Source organism: Nyctereutes procyonoides, unplaced genomic scaffold (genome assembly GCF_905146905.1).
Source record: "Nyctereutes procyonoides isolate TBG_1078 unplaced genomic scaffold, NYPRO_anot_genome, whole genome shotgun sequence".
Classification (NCBI taxonomy): domain Eukaryota; kingdom Metazoa; phylum Chordata; class Mammalia; order Carnivora; family Canidae; genus Nyctereutes; species Nyctereutes procyonoides.
In genome coordinates, this window is record NW_026575051.1 from 19,896,432 (window position 1) to 19,920,086 (window position 23,655).

The window sequence follows — 23,655 nt, forward strand, 5'->3', positions numbered from 1 at the left end:
GAGTTAAGGGATAAAGTAGCATAAAATTTTCCAAGATAGGACATATCTCTCTAAGGCCCACAAATTATTTTAACTATTTCAAAAGCAAAATTAAATATAAACGGACATCTCTTTTTGAGGGAAGCATGTACATAATGAAGTTATTTTTTTGTCCTGGTGAATCTGGGCCACCATACATCTCAGTGCTGTGTGGCACAGCGACACCCTCAGGGGGAATGACCTGCAGACAAGTCAATGCACAAGCAGCCTGTCAGTTCCTGCAGCAGAACGAGGACATAAGGACACTGAATAGGAACATATCCTTTAAATGCTTACCAACCTTTTTAATGTTTCTGTAAGTTGGGAAACTACACACACACACACGTTTTTAAAAACCCAGTGTAAAGAGTTACTGAGTTCCTAACAGTCAATTTAACACAATTAGCATCTACTGTGGCTGCAGAATACATGGTCTTCTCCTTCGATTCCTTTGGTTAGCTTGTAGAGCACTGAAACGTTAGCAAGGGAAACTTGCCTTTATAGCGATCTCGGACTGCTGGATCCTCCTACTCTCCTTCACTTTCTCCAGGCATGAAGGACAGAGAGCAAGAGTCAGTATTACTGACAAAATGCTGGACCTTTCTGGAAATGATCATTTGAGGAGATCCCTAATTTTCTTTACACCAGTACCCCATGGTAGTCTGCACCCCTTCCTGATACTCTCATAGCCCCCTCAATTCCTGTAGTTATTTTATATGCTCTCATTATATTTTAAAATTTCTTGTGGTCACATTAGATATGAATCCCCAACTGGTAGGCCTCAAGAGCATAGTCCCATACTTGTACCCACTGCTCAGTACAGCACAACACAGGACTCATTGCCAGTGCTCAAGTAATTTCAGATTCCTCACCCTGATACAAATGCCCTCTCCTGACTCTCTAGATTATTTCTGATAAGACTTGGATTTTCACATCAGCAAAAAAAAAAAAAAAAATCAAAGATGAAACTAGAACTCTCCATTTTCTGCCCCATGGTTTCAGGGTAAGATGTTCCCCTCATCAAAAAGGGAGGAGGAGGGATCCCTGGGTGGCACAGCGGTTTAGCGCCTGCCTTTGGCCCAGGGCGTGATCCTGGAGACCCTGGATTGAATCCCACGTCGGGCTCCCGGTGCATGGAGCCTGCTTCTCCCTCTGCCTATGTCTCTCTCTCTCTCTGTGTGACTATCATAAATAAAAATTAAAAAAAAAGATTATAAAAAAAAAAGGGGGGAAGAGGAAGTACACCAATCTTAGAGTAGAGAAGCAACACAACCTCCTTTTCAGAGCAGCCTCCAGTTCATAGGCCCCAATAAAATCACATTTCTTTTTTTAATTTAAGTAATCTTAAAAAGGCAGGAAGAACCCATTCTGACCCCTCCATAAACTTCTGTGCAAAAAGACTAAGAGCTGAACATCCAGGCGCAAGTGGTTTCAAAAAGACCCCATAGGGGGATCTTTTTATGAGTAAGAACTCACAATACTGAGATGTCTGATATACCAGGTATTACTTCTCTGTGAAGTACTGAATATGAGTTTTGATCCATGCTCAAAAAAGGCAGGCAAAGGGTCAATTCTCCTGGACTCTCACTCACTGGCCTCCTGTAGCCATTTAGGTATTCCGAATTGGCAAAGTTTGGCTTGCACAAGTTTAACTGATAAATGCTGGTGTCCCTGAGGAAGAAAATTGCCTAAAGACCTAACCCCCAAGGACAGCACAGCAGCCTGCTGCCACCATGTGGTGACTTGGTGCAAATGTGGAAGCAACAAATCCTGCAGGGCAGAGCTTTCAAGGATAACAAAATTAAACCTGACCACAAGAGCACAAAGTATTAAGGCCATGTGTATAATTTAAAAATAGGTAAGTTTATTCAGTGTATCAGATATTTAGGTCAGAAGTATGTATTAGTTTTCACTGGTGCTACAAAAAAGCAAGCGTTCTTGGCCTTTGTGACTTGCCTCATAACTTTACCAGCACAGAACAGCCCAAACCTGTTCTAAATGATTTTTATTTTTTAATTATCTATTTATTTACTCATGAGAAACAGAGAGAGAGAGAAGGCAGAGACACAGGCAGAGGAAGAAACAGGCTCCACACAGGAAGCCCAATGTGGGACTCGATCCTGGGTCTCCAGGATCACAGCCTGGGCCTAAAGCAGGCGCTAAACCGCGGAGCCACCAGGGCTGCCCCCAAACCTGTTCTAGATGGACATGCCCAGGAAAGTGAAAACAACCAACAAACAAGGATGAGCAGAAACCAGCTGTGCTCCCCCCATATTCTCAGAAGTTAGATGTTATTTACGGCAAACAATAGTTTGATTTGTTCTGGGTGGGAGATAGGGAGAATGAATGAATGAAGATAAAACAGTCGTGTAGTCCTTGCCCACTTTCTTCTTTTTATCCTACAGCAGCTTTCATTACCCATTCCCAAAGCTCAGCTTTGTCACATGTCCCTCAATTTCCATTCAATTAACACTGTTATCCAGGGAATGAAGGCAAAGACTGGCGGGAACAGGGAGAGGAAATATGGAAAAAACATTCGTGGCAGGGCTCCAAAGTTCTCAGATGAGGAAGATGATGCCCTCAGAGACCATGACCTGGTTGTCATCTTGCATCTTGCTCAGGGCAGCCTGAATCTCTGCTGAAGAGAAGGGCTCTTCTTTGTCCCGGTTGATGGATTCTGTGAGGCGATTCATGCCCACCGACTGTGCATGAGCTTCCCGGAACACATCCAAGAGCGCCATCTTGAACTCCTTCAACCTGCCCAGTCAGGAAAAGATGGGTGAGGGTGAAAAGTCAACAAACCCAAATGCTCTCAGGCAAGATCTATGTAAGTATTAATATAGTACAGGCATCCCCTCAACATTCTATTAAAGAGCTTCCTGCATACTAAGAAATAATACTATTTTAAAAACCTGAGGCCTATGAAGATGTGGGAAATTGGTGTTTCCATAGAAATGTATATTGGGGGGCGCCTGGGTGTCTCAGTTAAGCATCCAACTCTTGGGCTCAGGTCATGATCTCAGGGTTGTGAGAAGCCCCGAGTTGCACTCCACTCAGGCTGTTTGAGATTCTTACCCCCTCCCTCTGATCCTCTCTCCCCCAGCGCATGCCCTCTTTTTCTCTCTCCCAAATAAATAAATAAATAAAATCTTTAAAAAAAGGGGGGGGGGGACATAAACTGGAACAGCACCTTTGAAAGGCAATTCAGTACACACTAAAAATTTTAAGTACATATCCTTTGTCCCAGGAAGTCCATTTCTAAAAATAACTTTATAGCTACACATTTGCATGAATATAGTGATAAGTATGTTTTACTGTCAATACCAGCTTTATAGAACCTAAGAGCCCATCATTAGAAAATTCAAATAAAATGTTATATATCCATACTATGGAAAAAACTGCAGTCATTAAAAAAAAAAATCTACATAAGCTGACTCAGAAAGTGCTTTAAAATATAGTTCAAAATAATAAAAAAAAAGCGAACCTTAAGCATAGATTTTGTTTGGTATTCAGTAAACACAAAAATTTATATATAAGGGGTGGCTCAGTCGGTTAAGTGACCAACTCTTGATTTCAGCTCAGGTCATGATCTCAGGACCACATCCAGCACTGTGCTCAGTGAGGAGCCTGCCTGAGAGTCTCTCCCTCTGCCCCTCCCCCGACCCATGTACACTTTCTAAAATAAACAAAAAAAGCTCTAAAAAAAATGTTTATAGAAAACAGTTTCTGAACCTCTAGTGGTAAAAATTTTTCACCCCAGAACAAAGGACAACAATTCAATGAAGAAAATGTGTGTGTGTGTATGTGTGTGTATACCCTACTGAAAGAACCCAAGGTTACACTAAGATGAAAAATTTGTCCTTGCTTCAAGACTCTACTCTCCTCCTACCTGAACTCCCAAGGACATTATATTTAAAATTCCCATAGAGAACTGTTTATACAGCAAATGGTAAAATGTAAACAACTGGAGATTCTGTGTAAAGAGTACAGAAGAGTTCTTTATACTATTTTTGCTACTTTTTTGGTATTTTTTAAGCTCAAAATTATAATCAGAATATAAACTGTCCTAAAAATCATTGGGCCTACTATTTTGAGCTCTGCTGATAGCCAGCATGTTTCATACCCTCTCCCCAGAAATAAGTCCTTGCTTCAGCAGCATGTGGCATTCATTTCCTACTCACCTGGATTCACTCAATTCCACCTTCTGGGACTCCTTGGTCTCCTGTGAGTCTGCGGTCTTTGGAGTGTGCACTTTAGATGATAAATGATTACAGATAATGGGAAGACAATATGGTGAAGCCATTTCCACAAACACCAGACAAGTAATCTCCATTGCCCATACCTGAGTCTGCCCATCCTCACTTCCTAGGGTTCTTCTGGAGCCAGCCAGGGTAAAGAAATTGAGTCATGCAAAAGATCCTCAACATGTTATCTGGGATGCTTATGCCAGGCTTGGCAAAGAGCACAGTTCATCAAGAAGGAAGCAAACAACTGAGCAAAGCCCAGTTTCCAAAGTTCTGTTTGGGTTTCCTGAGGTTCTCTTGGGACAAACCTCTTGGACACAGGGCCCTGAGCAGGGAACGAAATGGGAACCCACCAGAAAATGCAGTACACAGAGTAACTAAGGTCAGCAGTCAAAGGAACCAACTCTTTATCAATAGGAGACATTCACTCACCTTGAGGCATTTCTTCCTCAGTGTCACTGAAGTCATATGGGTCATAGGAGCCCCCATCCTTAGCATCAGGGTGACGAGTTTTTCTCCTAGAATACCCACAGCAGTTAAGAGAAAGGCTTTGGGAAACCCATCCTGTACCTCTGACTAGAGAAAAAGAACTAGATCTACAATCAAAGTGAAATGCTAGGCCAAAAAATTTTTTTCTTAAAAGAGACCAAAGGTCTCTGGACCAGAACACAAACAGGCCCCACTTCCCAGTGCTCTTTTTCTCTATCATCCACTTAGAAATTCAACCACAGGCATGAAAGGGTTACCATGAGGAAAGGGCTTTGAAAGATACACTCAAAAACCTGTGGGAGTTAGTGCTCCTGCCACTTAACATTGCCTTAGCAGAAAGAGGTCAAAAGCATCATACCGGGGGCATCTGTGTGACACAGTCAGGTAGGCATCCAAGTCTTAGTTTCTGCTCAGGTCGTGATCTCAGGGCCCTGATTTCAGGGTTGTGGGATCGAGCCCTGCATTAGGCTCCATGCTCAGTGCACAAGTCTATTAAAGTTTCTCTCTCCCTCCTTCTCTGCCCCCAACCGCCGATACACATGCACATGCTCTATCTTGAATGAATAAATAAATCTTTAAAAAAAAAAAAAAAAGCATCATACCAGAGAATAGAGGAGCTAGCTAAGCTCTCTACTTTGCCTAGGTTGTCTTTGGCACCCGAATTTCCCAAAACAAACTTGATGTCAACCAGCAGTACAGATCCACCCCTCTCCCTTGTCCTCAACCCCAACTGAAGTCTACCTCTTTTCGCTTTGCTCTGTCTTACCTCTTGCTCTTCTGCTCCTGGTCCTCCTGGCTTTTCTCCTCTTCATCATCTGTCTCTGATTCATCCTCATTTCGCTTCTTTCGTTTCTTCTCCTTCTCTAGAACCTAAGACCAAGCCAAGTATGAGTGGGCGGAAAGGGTCAATCATGCCAAGAAACTAAATGAAGAACTCTGAGTAAGAGTCCCTTCTACACCATCAGCAGAAATAACTTCCATGGGTCTAATGACTATGCCTCTTTTGTCCCTGAATCCCAGAACCAGGGGCAGAGGAACAGCCCGCTACCTATCTTTAAAAATGCTGACAGGTGGTGTGCCTGGATGGCTCAGTTAAACATCCAACTCTTATTGTCGGCTCAGGTCATGATCTCAGGGTTGTGGGATGGAGCCCCACTTGGGGCTCCCCACTCAGTGGGGAGTCTGCTTGAGATTCTCTCTCCCTTTCCCTCTGCCCCTGCTCTTATGCTCTCTCTAAAATACATAAATCTTTAAAAAAAAAATGTTGAGAGGGGATCCCTGGGTGGCGTAGCGGTTTGGCGCCTGCCTTTGGCCCAGGGCGCGATCCTGGAGACCCGGGATTGAATCCCACGTCGGGCTCCCGGTGCATGGAGCCTGCTTCTCCCTCTGCCTGTGTCTCTGCCTCTCTCTCTCTCTCTGTGTGACTATCATTAAAAAAAAAAAAAAAAAAAAAGTTGAGAGGAATGTTCAATTCCTTTCACATAGTAGGTATTCAATGGTTTAAGGAACAAAGAAATGAATGAAAAGAAAGTTCAGCCCATAATGGTTAAGTGGAAAATAATTCTTTATAGATCAAGTAGTTAATTTAAATTGAAGACAACTCCCACCCTAGAAAAAAAGAGTAAGCAGGAAAAGCCAATCAGACCAATAACTAAACCTCTATGGGCTACAATTCACTAAATTGGGGAGGGGACGGGCAACAATGAAAAGATAATGAAGGCCTCAAAGCTTGGTGTCTAATATGACAGAAACACAATGTCATAAGCAGAAACAGAATGACAGGCCATGTTTGAGAATTGAGAGTTTTGATACGAGTTGTTGAGATGCCAGTGGGATACTGGAAGAGACTGGCAAAGCAAAAGGTATAGAGGGAAGAGGAAGATCACCAACATCAATCCTCTGGAAATATCTACATTTTTAAGAGACAAAGGAAGTATGAGTAGACAGAGAAGCAGTCAATTGACTATGTAACACATCAATTAAATCAGAATCTCTGGGGCCACTAGGGGATCTGGCATCAGTATTTTAAAGCTTTCCAGCTGGTCCTGGCATGCAGCTAGATGCTGCTTTCCATTGATGACCTAAATGCAAGTGTCACCAGGGAGGGCTGGGCCGCCCAAGCACCAACATTTACTCAGAAGAATCTCTCACGCACAAGCATCTGAACCCTCACCTTCTTGAAGTAAGCATACTGGACTAACTCCACAGCTTCCTCTGCATCCTGCAGGTCCACGGTCTTGCTCATGCGAGCCTTGGCATGGGCTGTGGCCAATCGAATCAAAGTTTCCAGCGTCCGGGCTGTAACTGGTGATGTCTAGGGAAGAAAACAAGGGATGATTATTTGTCCAGAATTCCTTAAGCATGCCCATCATTCCCACTGTACAGAAAATGTCAAGATAGTACCAGAATGATTCTAGGAAGTAAAGCAAAGGATTCAGACCTCTGTATTCTGTATAAACACCACATAAAATTCACAAAGATAAAAATAATCAAGGAAACATGAGTGTTAAGGGACAAAGGGATAGGTGAACAGGGAAGAAAATGAGGCATCCTATAGCTGGAAAGAGAAAAGGCTAGAAAGACTACAATAAGGAAGAAAAATAATCCTTTACTGTCTGCCTGCAACGCTCCAGGAACTTTGCTTTTATATCAACTGTGCCGTTTAACTTCTCCCAAGTTTTATGGATGAGGGAAATGGGACTCAGGGCTTCAAGTAATTTGTGCAAGGTCACACTAGGGGAGGAGTGTGGAAGAGGTCATCTGAAGTTCGATAAATTCAAGTCCAGAGGAGCAGCAGAAATCTGGCATGTTCTCATCAAGCAGTTCTCATGGGGGTGGATGCATACCAAACTGGTGTGCTTCTTTCGTTTTTGCATGTTATTGGCTGAATGGCATCTCCAGTCTAATGAGTCAGAATGTATGTGTTTAGGACTGCACATGTATTCTTTTTAAGTTTCAGGTGATTGTGATGTGCCCACCTAGTTAAACATCCCTAACATTATCCAACATTCTCACTTTATGGATAAAAAAACTATGACCTGTGAGATGTGAAGAGACTTGTGTAAGGCCCAAATATTAGCTGAAAAGACCTGGGACCAGTCCAGGGGGCTACTTCTTTCTGTCACACCCACATCTCGCATTGTATGATCCTTGATCTGGTCACTTCTCCTTTCAAGTGTTTTACGTTCAATGAGAAGGCCTTTTGACACACTGGAATGTGTTCACATGGCAAGAGAAACAATTAAAAAGAAAGGGGATGCTTAATCTGAAGAAGATAGGTCATACACAATCCCCAGAAAACAAAACTAAGACCCATGGGTCTAAGTCATGTGGAAGTAAGTTTAAGCCCAATAAATAGAATGTTCTAACATTTCAATGCAGTGATGTACCAGGCATGTTGCCACTAGAGATGTCAAGAAGTCTTAGTAGAAATTCCAGAAGGTAGAAGTCCTGTCTGGGTGTGAAGGTGGAATAGATGACCTAGGATCATGTCTAAATCCAAGGGTCTATGTCTATAGCACCTAATAATGGTCTTAGACTTGGGTCTTGCTGCCATGAAATCCAGTGTGAACTATACCGCCCCAAAAAGTTTAGATAAATTCACAGGCAGATTTCTAGAAATGAGTTTGGATAACCACTATAGTTACCGAACTAATCACTTGTCAAAGTCTAGCTCAAATATCACCCTTTCTTCCCTCAAATTCATACCCCTTCTATAATCTAAAGGAAAAACTAATAGTTTCTTCATCTATACTCCAATCATCTTTCACATTCATTCTCTTTTAGGTACCACCCTGTGGTAGATATTTATAAATATGCATATAAGATCTTTCCATCTACCTTCCTGCCTGCTAGTTCCAGATCTGAGCTCTCTGGGTATCTGAGGATAGTTCTTCCTATTTTAACCCTGCATGTAAGAACACACACCAGTTCAGTTCCCAAAAGTTGCTCCTTATGTTTACTGAATGAATCATAGCTTCTGGAGGCCAATGTCATCTGAATTAATGAGTTATAGGTAACTCTGGTATTCTCACTTCATTTTCCTTTGTAAAATTAGAACTACAGAACAGGAAGTCCTTCAGACCAGAAAGAAAAAGGTAAGGAACCATTAAGTTAAAATGCTTTTAGAGCTCCCAGAAAACAGGGACTCCCCAGCCTTCTACTTCAGGAATTCCTAGGCCCATCTTCCCTGTGGGGACTCACCCTGGCAGTGTCCGAGCTCATGCTGTCTTGGCTGCGCAAGCGTGAATACTCTTCTGCAATGTAGGCAGCTGACTCCTGAGTTAGGATGGGCTTAATGATTTTGGCCACGTGGATGTACTTCCTCATGAATGCTGCACTCACCATCTTCTCCCTGGCGAAGATTCACACAGTGAATTCTTCTTCTCTGCCATACCTTGGCACCTGACTGGGGTTGGGGGCTTGGCCTCTCCTCAGAAGTCAAGGTCAAGTGGTAGAGATACAATCTAAAATCCATTATCATAAATCCCACTCATACAGAACGTGTATAAGACCTTTTCACATATATTTATTGAATTCTGTGGCTATTACTTATAGATATTATTTGTGAGGTAAACAGTACAGGTAGGAGTTTAGGTATTATCTGCCTTATTTAATCGGTAAAAACTATGCCTCAGAAAAGACTCAGTTTGCGGACTTTAAATTCTATTTTCTTAAATGATAGGTTTGAAACTATATTTTTTCTACTATATACTATAACCCTAAACAGAGGTATAAGATCTCACATTTCATGCTTTAAACACTTGATCCCTTATCTCCTTTATCCAAATCCACTTACACAGCACCCAGGGCTTGTTATCTGCTGTCCCTTCAACATAAGCTTGTCACAAACAGCTACAAGACTTGTGCAGTACTTCACATACGAGGACAACATAAATACCCACCATCAGTTGAGCACATGTTATCAAAACTTCTCATTTTAGGGAAAGATTAGAACCTAAGCCTAATTACCACAAACATAAGGAACTGGCCAGGGAAAGGGGTATATTAAGTGTGGGATCCAGAAAAGAAAACAAGCTCACATGGCTATGAATCTAAGCATGACCTCGCCTGGGCAGCACATAAAAACATGCAAATATGACACAAATCTCAGGTTCCCTCAAGGGAGAAAGTGTGAAGAACGCTCACTTTTTCTTCTTGGTTCCATGCAGAAGGTTGTCATGCTTCTCATAAATCTGGGTGTCCTGTTGGTCTTCCTGGTTAAAATCAGGATCGTCTGTGGCGAGGATATCCACGGCACTACCCAAAGGCATGGCTGGAAAACCCAAGTTGGAAGAAAGGACAGTAAGAATTTGCTTCTTCTGAAGAGAGAAAAGACTAACAAAGCAAAGTCACACAGATATGTGGAACCCACAAATAAGAAAAGTGGAACCACCTGGCACACATAAGATGCTCAGAGTTATTCCTAGACCCAAAAATGGACAAAAGATACACCTCAGGATAACTTCCAGGGAGTAGGAAGAGAGTGGCCATGCAAGCAAAGACACCTTCAACATCAACCCAGAAAGGGCAACACCCACCATGACCTGGGCCAAGTCTAAGATAACCGCAACTGTTTACGTCCCCCTCCATTAATCAGCCTGACTTTTCCCATGGCCTCACCATCGCCATCCTGTTCCCCGGGGGCCCTGTATCGGTGCATCCTAAGGACATGGTCTGAGATCTCTCGATCCTGCTCTGGGTCCATCTGATCCAGCATGATGAAGAGTAAGTCAAATCGGGATAGCAGTGAGTCCTGCAGCCCAATGTTCTCCATAGGGGTCTTATACTGATCATACTGTGAAATGGAAGGAAAAAGGACAGTGGAGGCAAAATCAAATTGGGAGAGGACAAGGAGGCTATTTAAAGCTATTAAAATACTTAATTCAGTTCGTCTCCCTGCAACCAACCCTTCTCTCAAGGAAGTTTGGGAGACCTGTGAGAACTCAAGAGCCCCACCTCCTAGCTGAAGTGCCTCTAACAGGCTGATCATAGATCTCAAAACCAGCCTCCTCCTTCCCAAGCTTTATTCTGCTCCTGTCATTCCCAGGATAGGACTACCCCTGAAAGATGATTCCTTCTCCTCTGTTATAAAGCTGACAAGCTGGCTCTGCCAAAAACATTTGGAAACTTTAGAGTCCCTTACTCAAAATGGAATGAGTAAAATCACAACAAAAATGGACAACAATCTATAAATCATGTCTTCAAGAACCTGTATACCTCTTCATCTTTCAATTCTGGGCCTATGAGGCTACCCACCTGCAGAAACTTCACAGTCAGAGGGCCTAACAACCATGTGGGTAACATTAAAAATGATTCTGACCACATTCCCATTTCAGGACCTGCAATTTTTTCCCCAAATTTACCAATATAATTCTTCAGAATGACATAAATATGTTACCATTAATCTAAAAACCAAGGTTCTCAAACCAAGCTATGCATTATTACCAATCTTATGGAGCCTTTCTAAACCATAGCGACCAATAGCCCCAACCCAAAGTGAATTCAGAAACCATGGACTGGAGTTAGACACCTGCATGTTTAAAAGCTCCACCAAAACAGGTATCCCCATATGCCGTGGAATGTGAAAATGTCAACGCTACCCAGGGCAATTTACACATTTAATGCAATTCCTATCAAAATACCATGGACTTTCTTCAGAGAGTTGGAACAAATCATTTTAAGATTTGCATGGAATCTGAAAAGACCCCAAATAGCCAGGGGAATATTAAAAAAGAAAACCATAGCTGGGGACATCACAATGTCAGATTTCAGGTTGTACTACAAAGCTGTGGTCATCAAGACAGTGTGGTACTGTCACGAAAACAGACACATAGATCAATGGAACAGAATAGAGAATCCAGAAGTGGATCCTCAAACTCTATGGTCAACTAATATTCGACAAAGCAGGAAAAACTATCCACTGCAAAAAGGACAGTCTCTTCAATAAATGGTGCTGGGAAAAGTGGACAGCCACATGCAGAAGAATGAAACTAGACCATTCTCTTATACCATACACAAAGATAAACTCAGAATGGATGAAAGATCTAAATGTGAGATAAGAATCCATCAGAATCCTAAAGGAGAACACAGGCAACACCCTTTTTGAACTTGACCAAAGCAGTTTCTTATAAGATATATCCATAAAGGCAAGGGAAACAAAAGCAAAAATGAATTATTGGGACTTATGATAAAACGTCTGCACAGCAAAAGAAACAGTCAACAAAACTACAAGACAACCTACAGAATGGGAGATGATAGTTGCAATTGACATATCAGATAAAGGGCTAGTATCCAAGATCTATAAAGAACTTATTAAGCTCAACAGCAAAGAAACAATCCAATCATGAAATGGGCAAAAGACATGAACAGACATTTCACAGAGGAAGACACAGACATGGCCAACAAGCACATGAGAAAATGCTCTGTATCACCAGTCAACAGGGAAATACAAATCAAAACCACAATGAGATACCACCTCACACCAGTGAGAATGGAGAAAATTAACAAGACAGGAAACAACAAATGTTGGAGAGGATGTGGAGAAAGGGGAACCCTCTTGCACTGTTGGTGGGAATGTGAACTGGTACAGCCACTCTGGAAAACTGTGTGGAGGTTCCTCAGAGTTAAAAATAGAACTGCCCTTCGACCCAGCAATTGCACTGCTGGGGATTTACCCCAAAGATACAGATGCAATGAAACGCCAGAACACCTGCACCCCGATGTTTGTAGCAGCAATGTCCACAATAGCCAAACTATGGAAGAAGTCTCGGTGTCCATCAAAGATGAATGGATAAAGATGTGGTCTATGTATACAATGGAGTATTACTCAGCCATTAGGAACGACAAATACCCACCATTTGCTTCAATGTGGATTGAACTGGAGGGTATTATACTGAGTGAAATAAGTCAATCAGAGAAGGACAAACATTATATGGTCTCATTCATTTGGGGAATATAAAAATTAGTGAAAAGGAATAAAGGGAAAGGAGAGAAAATGAGTGAAAATATCAGTGAGAGTGACAAAACATGAGAGACACCTAACTCTGGAAAATGAACAAGGGGCAGTGGAAAGGGAGGTCGGCAGGGGGTTGGGGTGACTGGGTGATGGGCACGAGGGGGGCACTTGGCAGGATGAGCACTGGCTGTTATGCTGTACATTGGCAAATTGAACTCCAATAAAAAATTTAAAAAAATAATAAAGCTAAATTAAAAATAAATAAATAAATAAATAAAACAAAAAAACAAACAAACAAACAAACTCCACCAAAACTGGTATCCTCATACACTATTGAATCATAAATTGCCAGAGCACAGTTAGGTTCTGGGTTCAAATTCTGGCTCAGCTGTTTTCTAGCTTGTGACTCTTGAGTAAGTTACTTAACCTTTTATGCCTCCATTTTCTCACCTGTAAGATGAGGATAATAACTACCACCTACAATGTTACTGTGAAGATAAAAGAAGTTGATAAATATAAAGTATTTGTAAGTCTTACTTACAAGTATTATTATGGTACAATCTTAAAAGAAGGCAATTTGGCAATCTCTACCAAAATGAAAATCCATGTAACTCTTTAATCTATTGATTCTGTTACTAGGTATATACCATACAGATATATTCCTAAATGTATAACAAAATGCACATAAAGGAATACTCACTGCAACTCCATTTCATAATTAGCAAGAGGGAAAAGGAAAAATCCCAAATGCCCATCAAATGGAAACAAGTTAAACAAATTACTATAAATCCATACAATGGAATATAAGACAGTTGCCCCCCATAAAAGAAAAAATAAAGGCAAAATTCAGCAACCCCAAAGCTAGATAAAAGATACACCTTAGCAAATCATCATCATAGTAAAAAACAAAGATAAACTAATTTGTTAACAAGGAGCCAGTGTAGTTGTTGGTACCCACTTAAGTTTTTGTTTCCAAACACGTCAAGAGTTGTTAGCGGTTATCTCTTAGGGAAGATATAGGAGAGAAAAGGAAGGCTTTTAATGTCTATACTGCACTCTATATTCTCTTTATACATCCTACCATCTGCAGGTGGTATTTTTGTTGTAATGACAATACAGGTTACTGGGTTGAGACTGCAGGTCGCTTTTATTTTCTTCTTTGTATTTTTAAAATTACTTTAAATAAATACTTTCCAGGGGATTCCGATGTGGATGAAAAGGTAAGGAACCACTGCCCTAAATCAAGGACAGTAACAAAACGTTGGATGAGCTTATTAGTCCTTGGCTTATTATTCCTCCCAGGCACCAAGAATCAACTTCATGGCCCACCTAATCAACAAAACCAAAATTGAGGCCAACAGTGAAGTGCCTGACTCCACTTACCCTGCCATAGACAGGATTGGCTGCTGCCAAAACACTGCAACGGGCATTCAGCCGAGCATGGATGCCAGCCTTGGCGATGGTGACTCGACCCTGCTCCATCACTTCGTGGATGGCCGTGCGGTCCATGTCAGACATCTTGTCAAACTCATCGATGCAAACCACACCTCGGTCAGCAAGGACCATGGCCCCTGCTTCCAGACGGCGCTCCCCTGGAAAAATGAGGAAATAAAGATATGTGTTACTACTATTCAGGTTGTAGAGGACCAGGGGAGAGATTTCAATCTCCTTCCTAAACACTCACTGCAGCTCATGAGAACATAGCGAGGAGCAATAGTTCCCAGAGACTAAGAGAAATACCCTAGTGGGTCAACCGTTTTAGCTCCAACGTGAATGATCCCCAAGCAGTCAGCCTCCAACAAACTTCTTTCATAGATTTTTTTTTTATGTTCATCCTCAAGTGATTCTCTAGCTGGATCTCTGCTCTCTCTTCACTAGTCTTCCAATCCCTTCCTCTAATTTATAAAATAGCACAACCTTCTTTTTTCTTTCCAATTTGCAAAGCTTTCTCCTTCAAAAAGTATCTTCTAGGAGACATTCTTATCCATAGAGGGCCACCCAAAGACTTAAATCATTCGTGCTCTATTGCCCGAGAATACTCAATCCTCTACAGTCTGGCTCAAACTAACCTTACTAGTGTATCTTCCCAGTACAAGCTAGTACTGAGAGCAAACTCAAAGAAACTATACTTGTTTCACTGTGAGACCTTTGCCAAAGACCCTTAAACTCTTACCAGTTTCCTGGTCTGTGGTGACAGCAGCTGTCAGACCCACTCCAGAGGAGCCTCGGCCAGTAGTGGGGATAGCCCGGGGAGCAGTGCACAGCACATATCGTAGAAGCTGAGACTTGGCAACCGATGGATCCCCTGTAATTGGGTGGGGGCAAGGTGACTTGCTAGGAAACCCCTCCCCCAGCCCCACTCCCACCCCTACTTCAGCAAGTTCTACTTTTCTAGCACAGCTCGTGCCATAATAGAAATTTACAGTAACTGGTTGTAAATAGTATCCTTTCACTTTCGCTTTAACATTCATGGAAGAATATATTCTAGACATTATAAATAAAGAAACCCAAAAATAGAGAACAATAATAAGAAAAGATTCATTTTAGCCTTTTGCCCTCTGATGGAACTGAAATACACCAGGAAGAGAATACATGGGCAGCCCAGGTGGCTCAGCGGTTTAGCGCCGCCTTCAGCCCAGGGCGTAATCCTGGAGACCCGGGATTGAGTCCCACGTCAGGTTTCCTGCATAGAGCCTGTTTCTCCCTCTGCCTGTGTCTCTGCCTCTGTGTGTGTGTCTCTTGTGAATAAATAAAATCTTTAAAAAAAAAAAAAAGGAAGAGAATACACAATCTTACAGATTATAGATTCCCACAACCACACTTCACAAGAGAAGATCCAAGAGTCTGATGTAAATCTCCAATGCCATACCAATCAGGAGAATATTGATGTCTCCACGGATGTGGCTGCCATTTTCAAGGTCTCGTTCCACCCCTCCCAAGAGCAAGCAGAGAATCGCCTTCTTAACATAGTCATGCCCATGGATGCTAGGGGCCAATGACCTGGCCAGCTGATCAAAGATATCCTAAGAAGGAATTACCAGAGGCATCAAAAGCCTGGTGAGATTCAATGAAGCTGAACTCTCCCTCATACTTCAGTATATAAAAATGCTTGAAGAAATCCACAAATGTAGACATTGTTTCTAATTGTAAAACCTTTTCTTATGACAAATCACATTGATCAGACCAAATCACATTGATCAGACCGTTAACAGAACAGATACAGAGAAAGTCTGAATTCCAAAACTTGATTAGAGGTTTAATCTTCAAGGAAAAGAGTATTGCCGGGTTCAAAACATTTTCGGTTTAATAAGAATGTGCATTGTGATTCCAATAACCTTTTAGTTTGGTTTGGGTTTGTTTTTTCAGTAACCTTTATCATACAGGCATATACAGATGATTTTTGAACAATACAGAAGTTAGGGGTGTCAATCCCCCATGTAATCAAAAATTCAGACTACAAATCAGAAATAACTTTTGATTCCTCAAAACCTTTACTAATACCGTACTGTTGACTAGCTTTACCAATAACATAAAAACAGTCAATTAATGTATTTTGTGTGGTATGTACTATATACTGTATTCTTATAATAAGTAAGTCAGAGAAAGGAAAACGTCACTAAGAAAATCATTCGAAGGAGAAATACATTTATAGCACTGTATTTATCAGAAAAAATCTGCAAGTAAGCAAACCCACACAGTTCAACTCTTGTTCAAGGGTCAACTGTATATTCTTCAACTCTAAATGTGGACATTCTGTCTTTAAGAAAAACAAATTAGAGAACTAAAAAAATAACCTACTTTAAACTTCGGTAACAATGCATCACTACTGTCTTCTGCATGGACTTATTGGTACATTGATATTTTCTTATTCTAGTACTTGTCTTAGGTTCACTTAGCAACCCAACAGGTAACACAAAAGAAATATTGAACAGCAAAAACACCCTCTTGCTTACTGACTGGGTCAAACTAAAGCTAACACCACATGCTTCAGAGAAAAAACCCTGACCCTCCTCATGATCCAGTGCAAAGATAAAAGGTGTCCTATGCCAAACACAACCCTAACAAATCCATCCCCACCCTCAAATTCCTAAAAGATGCTCAGACCTTGGAACGAGTTTTACTGAACTTCTTGATCTTGGCTATATCCTCAGCAGAGAATGAAGGCTGAACGTCCTTGCTCATTTGCTTCACGTTACAGGCAATCAGGATAGTCCTGGGACAAAGATAGGAATAAGAGGAAGCCTGCGGTTTTCAAATCCTAACATCAGAGCCAATAGCAATTCGGAAAACAATAAAGAAAAAAGACAAATTGTTCTGAATTCAGCAACTGACTAATCTTAGTCTGTGACACAAATATGCTGATAATTCTTCACCTCGGAATTTATCCCCTGCTGCCCCACAGATCTTCGGACAGAAGTGTGGATGAGACGGAGGTGGGAATACATGAACTCCGAGGTAAGCCATGAGGTTATGACCATGTTACCAGTAACTCCCACTTTTAGCATAAGATACTATTACCAGTTTTATCTGATGAAAAAGAGGTATCCCATCTCCCATGCAGCAAGGTTGCTCCACCTGTCTGTTGTGATGCTCCAGAATATGGCAAAATCGGAGCAAGAATACTACCAGAAATGCAAGCTGCCAGCAGCATGTCAAATACCTCACAACTGCCCCTTTACCTGAAGGTCCCTGAGGTATAGCCTCCCTTCTTTCCAGGAAGGCAACGGTAGGTCCCCACCACCTGGACTCGGTCACCAGGCTTCACTTTATCTACCAAGTCATCATCCAGAATGACGTCCACAGAGCGGGGAAGTTGGCCTGCTGGGGCCTTCTCTGGCATCTCCTGGATGGTGATGGTCTGATGGTCCTTGTAGACAGAAAGGCCATATTCGGTCTCAAGGGGATTGTTTTCCTCATCCTGAAACAGACACACAGAAAAGCATCATTATCTCACCCCAGTCTTAGAAATGCCATACTCATTTTTTTGTTTTTAAAGATTTTTTTTTTTTTAATTCATGAGAGACAGAGAGAGACAGAGACAGAGACAGAGAGAGAAGCAGGCTCTCTGCCTGGGAGAGGCAGGGAGCCCGATGTGGGACTCAGTCCAGGGACTCCAGGATCACTCCCTGGGCCGAAGGCAGGCGCTCAACTGCTGAGCCACCCAGGCATCCCCGTACTCATTTTTTATAGGAAGCAAATATAATTTGGAAATGACCTCCGGAGATTTTAGTATCTAGGAACAAAAAAAAGCCAAATGTCTTCTCCAGTTTTTTTCCATTCCCATCTGTTCTAGTAACAAATCATCTAATGGAAGGGACAACTATATCCTAAAGGAACCATGGCTCTATTAACACCTAAATTAAGATTCCTGTTCCCCCTATACTATGGCACAGTATTTCCCACTCCTAGGTAATACCCAACAGAAACATCTATCCAAAGCCACATACTACAATGTTCATAGCAATATTATTCCCAATAGCCAAAAATTAGAAAATATCCAAATGCCATCAACAGAATGGTTAAAAAAAAAAAAAAAAACAGAATGGTTAAATAAATGTGGTATATCCACACACACAAAAAATACTATACAATGATGAAAAGGTATAAAATACACCTATAACAGCATGGATGAATCTCAAAAACATCTGATGAACAAAGGAAGCCCAATATATGAGTATTTAGATAAAATATAAAAACAGGCAAAAGTACTCCATGTTGCTAGATATCAGAATAAGGTTAACCTTTGGGAGTGTGGGTCCTCAAATATCTGAGTGCTACGAAGGTACTGTTTCCTGGTTTGGATGCTGATTTTATAGGTATATATTTAGTGTATACTTATATATACTTTCCTGTATATATATTAAACTTTAGTAAAAACATTTTAAACTTTTATTTGCTTGCTATTTGAATTTTCTAAAAACAAAACAGCTGTCACTTATTGAGTGCTTACTATGTAGATGGCATTGTGCTGTTATTTATGAGATGATCTCATGTAATCATCCCAACTACTCAGTAAAGCAGATATTTTTCACATTAACAAATAAGGAAACTGAAGCTGGGGAGGTTTAAGTTCCCCAAGTCACATAGGAAATTGCAAAACCAGGACTCGAGACAAGTCTAACTCCAAAGCCATATTCTTCAGTACCACACTAGACGACGTCCAGGAGTCCAACATATTTCAGGTATTGAGCAAAGAAGCCTGGCCCCTGAAATCATCAGAAGAGTACTCTCTGAGTACTTATGAAGACATTCTAGAAGGAGGGATCTTAATGAAAAAGAGAATGACTTAAAAAAGGCAAATGGCCTGAAAGTAAAAGGACATGAATCCTAGTCCTTAGGGTCATCACTAACTGGAACCATGTGCAAGTCACTTAACCTCTCTGAATTTCAGCATTTCACCTGCAGACAGACTCAATGATTCTAAAGTATGCTTTAGTTATAATTCTAAGATACTCATTTTTGTTTTATGTTAAGATTCCTGCACCAATTGAGTTGAAAATAAGAACTGGGTCTCATTCGTATTTGTATCCTCCACAGTGCTTAACAATTATTTGGATACAGTGGCTCTCAATTAAAATTTGATGGCAGGGACTGGTATTCTTTGATAGAATGAATTCAGATAAGTATCCAACATTAATCATCTTGTCTCATTAAGAGAGCCTCCCATTGTCCTCAGTTCAGGTCAATCTGAACACTTAAAAAGCCATTCCCAATGCCATTCTTCTCCCAAACCCAAAGTAAAATATCTGCAAAGATTTCATGGTAACATTATAGCATAAACACTCTCCCATATTACTTTAGGTAGATGATAAAGTTATATATAACCCTGCTAAAAGATCAATGTAGATTAGTGTCTTTTTTCAATCCTTCTATAATTTGCCAGGTTTTCTAAAGTGAATCTTTATGCTCTTTAAAAAAAAAAAAAAAAAAAAAGAATTGAAGACTTTCCGTATTAAACTCTAGCTAGCGGGATCCCTGGGTGTGGCGCAGCGGTTTGGCGCCTGCCTTTGGCCCGGGCGCGATCCTGGAGACCCGGGATCGAATCCCACGTCGGGCTTCCGGTTCCTGGAGCCTGCTTCTCCCTCTGCCTGTGTCTCTGCCTCTCTCTCTCTGTGACTATCATAAATAAATAAAGAAAAGTTTAAAAAAAAATAAAAATAAACTCTAGCTAGCAATCAATCTTTCCTTTAGATTAATCCTTACTTTTCATCTGATTTACTTCTAGAAGACTTCAGATATCAATTATTTGCATTAAAACAGACATCTTTGATTCCAATTTCCCAAGAACCCCAAGTAATTCATTCCCCTCACCTTAGTGGGATAGACAGAGCTGGAAGGAAAAGCCACCAGGGTGGTGAGATCAGAATAACGTCGCTCTATAGTCTTCTTGGTAGCGGGGCAGTAGTGGACACTGCGGACGACTTTGGGACGAACTAGAGAGCCTAGCAAAGGAACACATGCATATAAAATACAAAGTCATGCAACAAGAAAGCAACAGAGGTGGAACTTGACCCAGGCAAGTCTATCTTGACTCTAAATACTGTGTTCTTCTGACTAGTTTAAGCTACTTCCATAATATTTGTTTTATTCATTTTTATATTTAGAACATCAACGTATCTATATAAAACCTCAAGTACAACCAATCCTGACCAAGGAACAATAGTTCAGAGTTAAGAATGAGGAGATTGCCAAGGGCCGAAACTCCCCTACGCTCAGCAGAATTCACCATTCTGGACCCCCTCATCACTGTATATGCTCACAGCTGCTTCCAGCTCCCCTCTGTCAGTTTAAGGCTCTACACTACCTAGCTCTACTCAGTAGCTCTACCTTCCTGCTTTCCCAGCCCTCTAAGTCTATCCCACCTCCGTTCCCTTGGCCCCACTTGAAGCCACTCACACTTAGTGACAATGCCCTCCACACAGACTACACAGCTGAGGAAGCAGGAGGTAAGAGTCCGAGGAGAGACATGCTTGGAGCCAAAGCTGCCCTCCAATCCTATGTAGAACTCCTCATACTGCTTGGCATAGGTAGCATCAATGGAGGCCACAAAATCCTTTAAAGCCCGCTGGAAGGCAACCAGCTCCTCAAAGGCATTGCTCAGGAGGCTGCACATCGGCAAGAGAGAGAATAATTAGGGAGAGAGAAAATTTCAAAAAATTGACCATCAAAACCAAAAGTGGTATGAAAATCTAGTTCCTAGTTTCTCCTGCCATTCTAGAAGACTTGGGAAAATACATCAGAACTGACAGTTAACGTTAATTCAACTTTTCAAAGATGCAGAAAGGATACTCAGTTAAAAATGGAAGGCGGAGCTTTTTTTTTTTTTTTTAAATTTTTTTATTTTATTTATTTATTTATGATAGTCACAGAGAGAGAGGGGCAGAGACACAGGCAGAGGGAGAAGCAGGCTCCATGCACCGGGAGCCCGATGTGGGATTCGATCCCGGGTCTCCAGGATCGCACCCTGGGCCAAAGGCAGGCGCCAAACCGCTGCGCCACCCAGGGATCCCAAGGCGGAGCTTTTGAGAGGAAAACACCCACCACCTACTTTGGGAAGAAGGAAAAAAAAAAAAAAAAAACAGAAGCTGGTGAGGCAACAAGGATCAAAATCATTTCATCCAGGTCCTCTCCTGGGAAGCCTGTTCCAATCAATCCAGGGAAGAGAAAGGGAGCCACTATCACTCAGAGCCAGGATATCTTCTTGGAAAGCCCTGCCACTTACCGGTTAGCCCTCTTCTCATTTTTCCTGCGCAGGTCATTCACGTTGACAATCAACCGGTATTGGTTGTCACTGATCAGTTCCCGAACTTTGCTCTGATAAATTCCCTGGTCTTCCTGCAAAATAACCAGTACGTATCACAGCCACAAATCCAAAAAAAAAAAAAAATGACAGTATTTAAACAGAGGCGGTTCCCACAGCAAGATCAATCAATCAATCTCTGCAGAAGAACTGACCTCCAATTTCTTCACATTTTCACTCACTAGCCTGAGATTACAAATGCAGCTGCAGGAGTTATAATGATCTCCTCAACGTCCATGCTATTATTTTTCTATTATCATCTGCAGCTTTTCCGTATGCAGTCATTTTTCCACTTCTAGTGGAGAATTAAAACAAGCTCACAAGAAATCTAAAGGGACAAGTAGAAATCTTGTCAAAACCTTACCTTGCATATTAAAGTGCCTTTTCATTTAAGAATTATGTAGGGAACTAAAATACTTTCTCTTCCCATCAGCTGTGTGGTAAGGAAAGAGTTCGCTCACATCCAGACTTAAAGGAATAGGGAGCCTTCCTCTTTGTCTACAGACACAGCATTAACAACGCCGCAAGGTGCTTTACCCACCAATATTCTACGGCCTCCAACAAGCACATGAGACAATGCTCTGCATCACTGGCTGTCAGGGAAATACAAATCAAAACCACAAGGAGATCCCACCTCCCACCAGTGAGAATGGGGAAAATCAACAAGACTGGAAACAACAAATGTTGGAGAGGATGTGGAGAAAAGGGAACCCTCTTACACTGTTGGTGGGAATGTGAACTGGTGCAGCCACTCTGGAAAACTGTGTGGAGGTTCCTCAAAGAGTTAAAAATAGACCTGCCCTATGACCCAGCAATTGCACTGTTGGGGATTTACCCCAAAGATACAGATGCAATGAAACGCCGGGACACCTGTACCCCGATGTTTCTAGCAGCAATGTCCACAATAGCCAAACTGTGGAAGGAGCCTCAGTGTCCTTCGAAAGATGAATGGATAAAGAACATGTGGTCTATGTATACGATGGAATATTACTCAGCCATTAGAAACGACAAATACCCACCATTTGCTTCGACGTGGATGGAACTGGAGGGTATTATGCTGAGTGAAGTAAGTCAGTCGGAGAAGGACAAACATTATATGGTCTCACTCATTTGGGGAATATAAATAATAGTGAAAGGGAATAGAGGGGAAGGGAGAAGAAATGGGTAGGAAGGAAATATCAGAAAGGGAGACAGAACGTAATGACTCCTAACTCTGGGAAACAAACTAGGGTTGGTGGAAGGGGAGGAGGGCGGGGGTGGGGGTGAATGGGTGATGGGCACTGAGGGGGGCACTCAGCGGGATGAGCACGGGGTGTTATGCTACATGTTGGCAAATTGAACTCCAATAAAAAAAATTTTTTTTAATATTCTACGGCCTCCAATCTTGGGTGGCGTACAACCCCCCGCCCCCCCTTCCCAGCTTAGCAAACACTGTTCCTCTGCACCTTCTTGGGCACTGAAAAGGAATATGGCCAAATGAGGAAGTCTTTTCCGCCCGGAAGTCCGTCCTCAAAACCTGCAGGTCTTTAAGGTGGCTGGTCACTACCGCTCTACAGCATTCTTTCCCCCACGCTCCCTCCAAATCCAGAGTGGGGAGGGATTTAGGAAAGGTCAAAGGGAGCCCTGCCACCTTCTTTGCAGTTGAAAGAAACCCTTCGCCCTTCGCGAGACCCCGCGGCCACCTGCACGTAGGAGAGACAGTTTGGCTCCCGCAAGGCTGCACCCACAGGACACCAACCACCGACCGACTCCACCTCGAGACGTGACGAGGCCGCCGGTCGAAGAGTCCTGAGGCGCCGGCCGGTCGCCACAGCCCCGAGGCCCCGGCGGACCTCCCGGGGGCTCACGGGCCTGACCCGGCTCCGCGTGGAGCAGCAGCGGCCGTGGCCTCCGCAGCCCGTCAGCGTCCCCAGCGGCTCCAAGCGCCAGGGTCTCGCGCCCCCGCGCCTCCCTCACCTCGTCATCCAAGAAGTCCAGGTAATCTCTCTGCGCCTCTCGCAGCTCTACGTCGTCCAGCACCACAGTCCCCGCCATGCCCGCCGCCACAGAACCGCTTCCTCCAGCTCCGCGCCGAGGGTCTCCACACGGCCCCGCCCCGGCGCGAAAACTTGCAGACTTTTCCCGCCACCAGAGGCCACGTCGCGAAG

General features: G+C 42.4%; 1 protein-coding gene across 1 annotated transcript; it reads right to left on the minus strand.

The window, feature by feature from the left end:
* Positions 1 to 1,860: 1,860 nt before the first annotated feature.
* On the minus strand, positions 1,861 to 23,655 carry MCM3 (minichromosome maintenance complex component 3). Its single transcript, XM_055330606.1, has 17 exons — positions 23,465 to 23,655; positions 21,431 to 21,543; positions 20,605 to 20,813; positions 20,020 to 20,150; positions 17,388 to 17,626; positions 16,813 to 16,921; positions 15,578 to 15,731; positions 14,882 to 15,013; positions 14,092 to 14,300; positions 10,374 to 10,548; positions 9,900 to 10,026; positions 8,955 to 9,105; positions 6,925 to 7,065; positions 5,518 to 5,621; positions 4,695 to 4,780; positions 4,200 to 4,269; positions 1,861 to 2,775 (listed from the first exon to the last, which is right to left on the minus strand). The coding sequence occupies exons 1-17, from the start codon at positions 23,540 to 23,542 to the stop codon at positions 2,577 to 2,579; spliced, it is 2,427 nt and encodes an 808-aa protein (XP_055186581.1). The 5' UTR covers positions 23,543 to 23,655; the 3' UTR covers positions 1,861 to 2,576.

Excerpts from the sequence above, each read along its gene's own strand:
- MCM3 (XM_055330606.1), bottom strand. The coding sequence starts at position 23,542 with ATGGCGGGGACTGTGGTGCTGGACGACGTAGAGCTGCGAGAGGCGCAG. Across the intron at positions 20,814-21,430 it reads AATGAGAAGAGGGCTAACCG|CCTCCTGAGCAATGCCTTTG; the intron begins GTAAGTGGCAGG and ends GCCGATGTGCAG. Across the intron at positions 14,301-14,881 it reads CACCACAGACCAGGAAACTG|GGGAGCGCCGTCTGGAAGCA; the intron begins GTAAGAGTTTAA and ends TCATTTTTCCAG.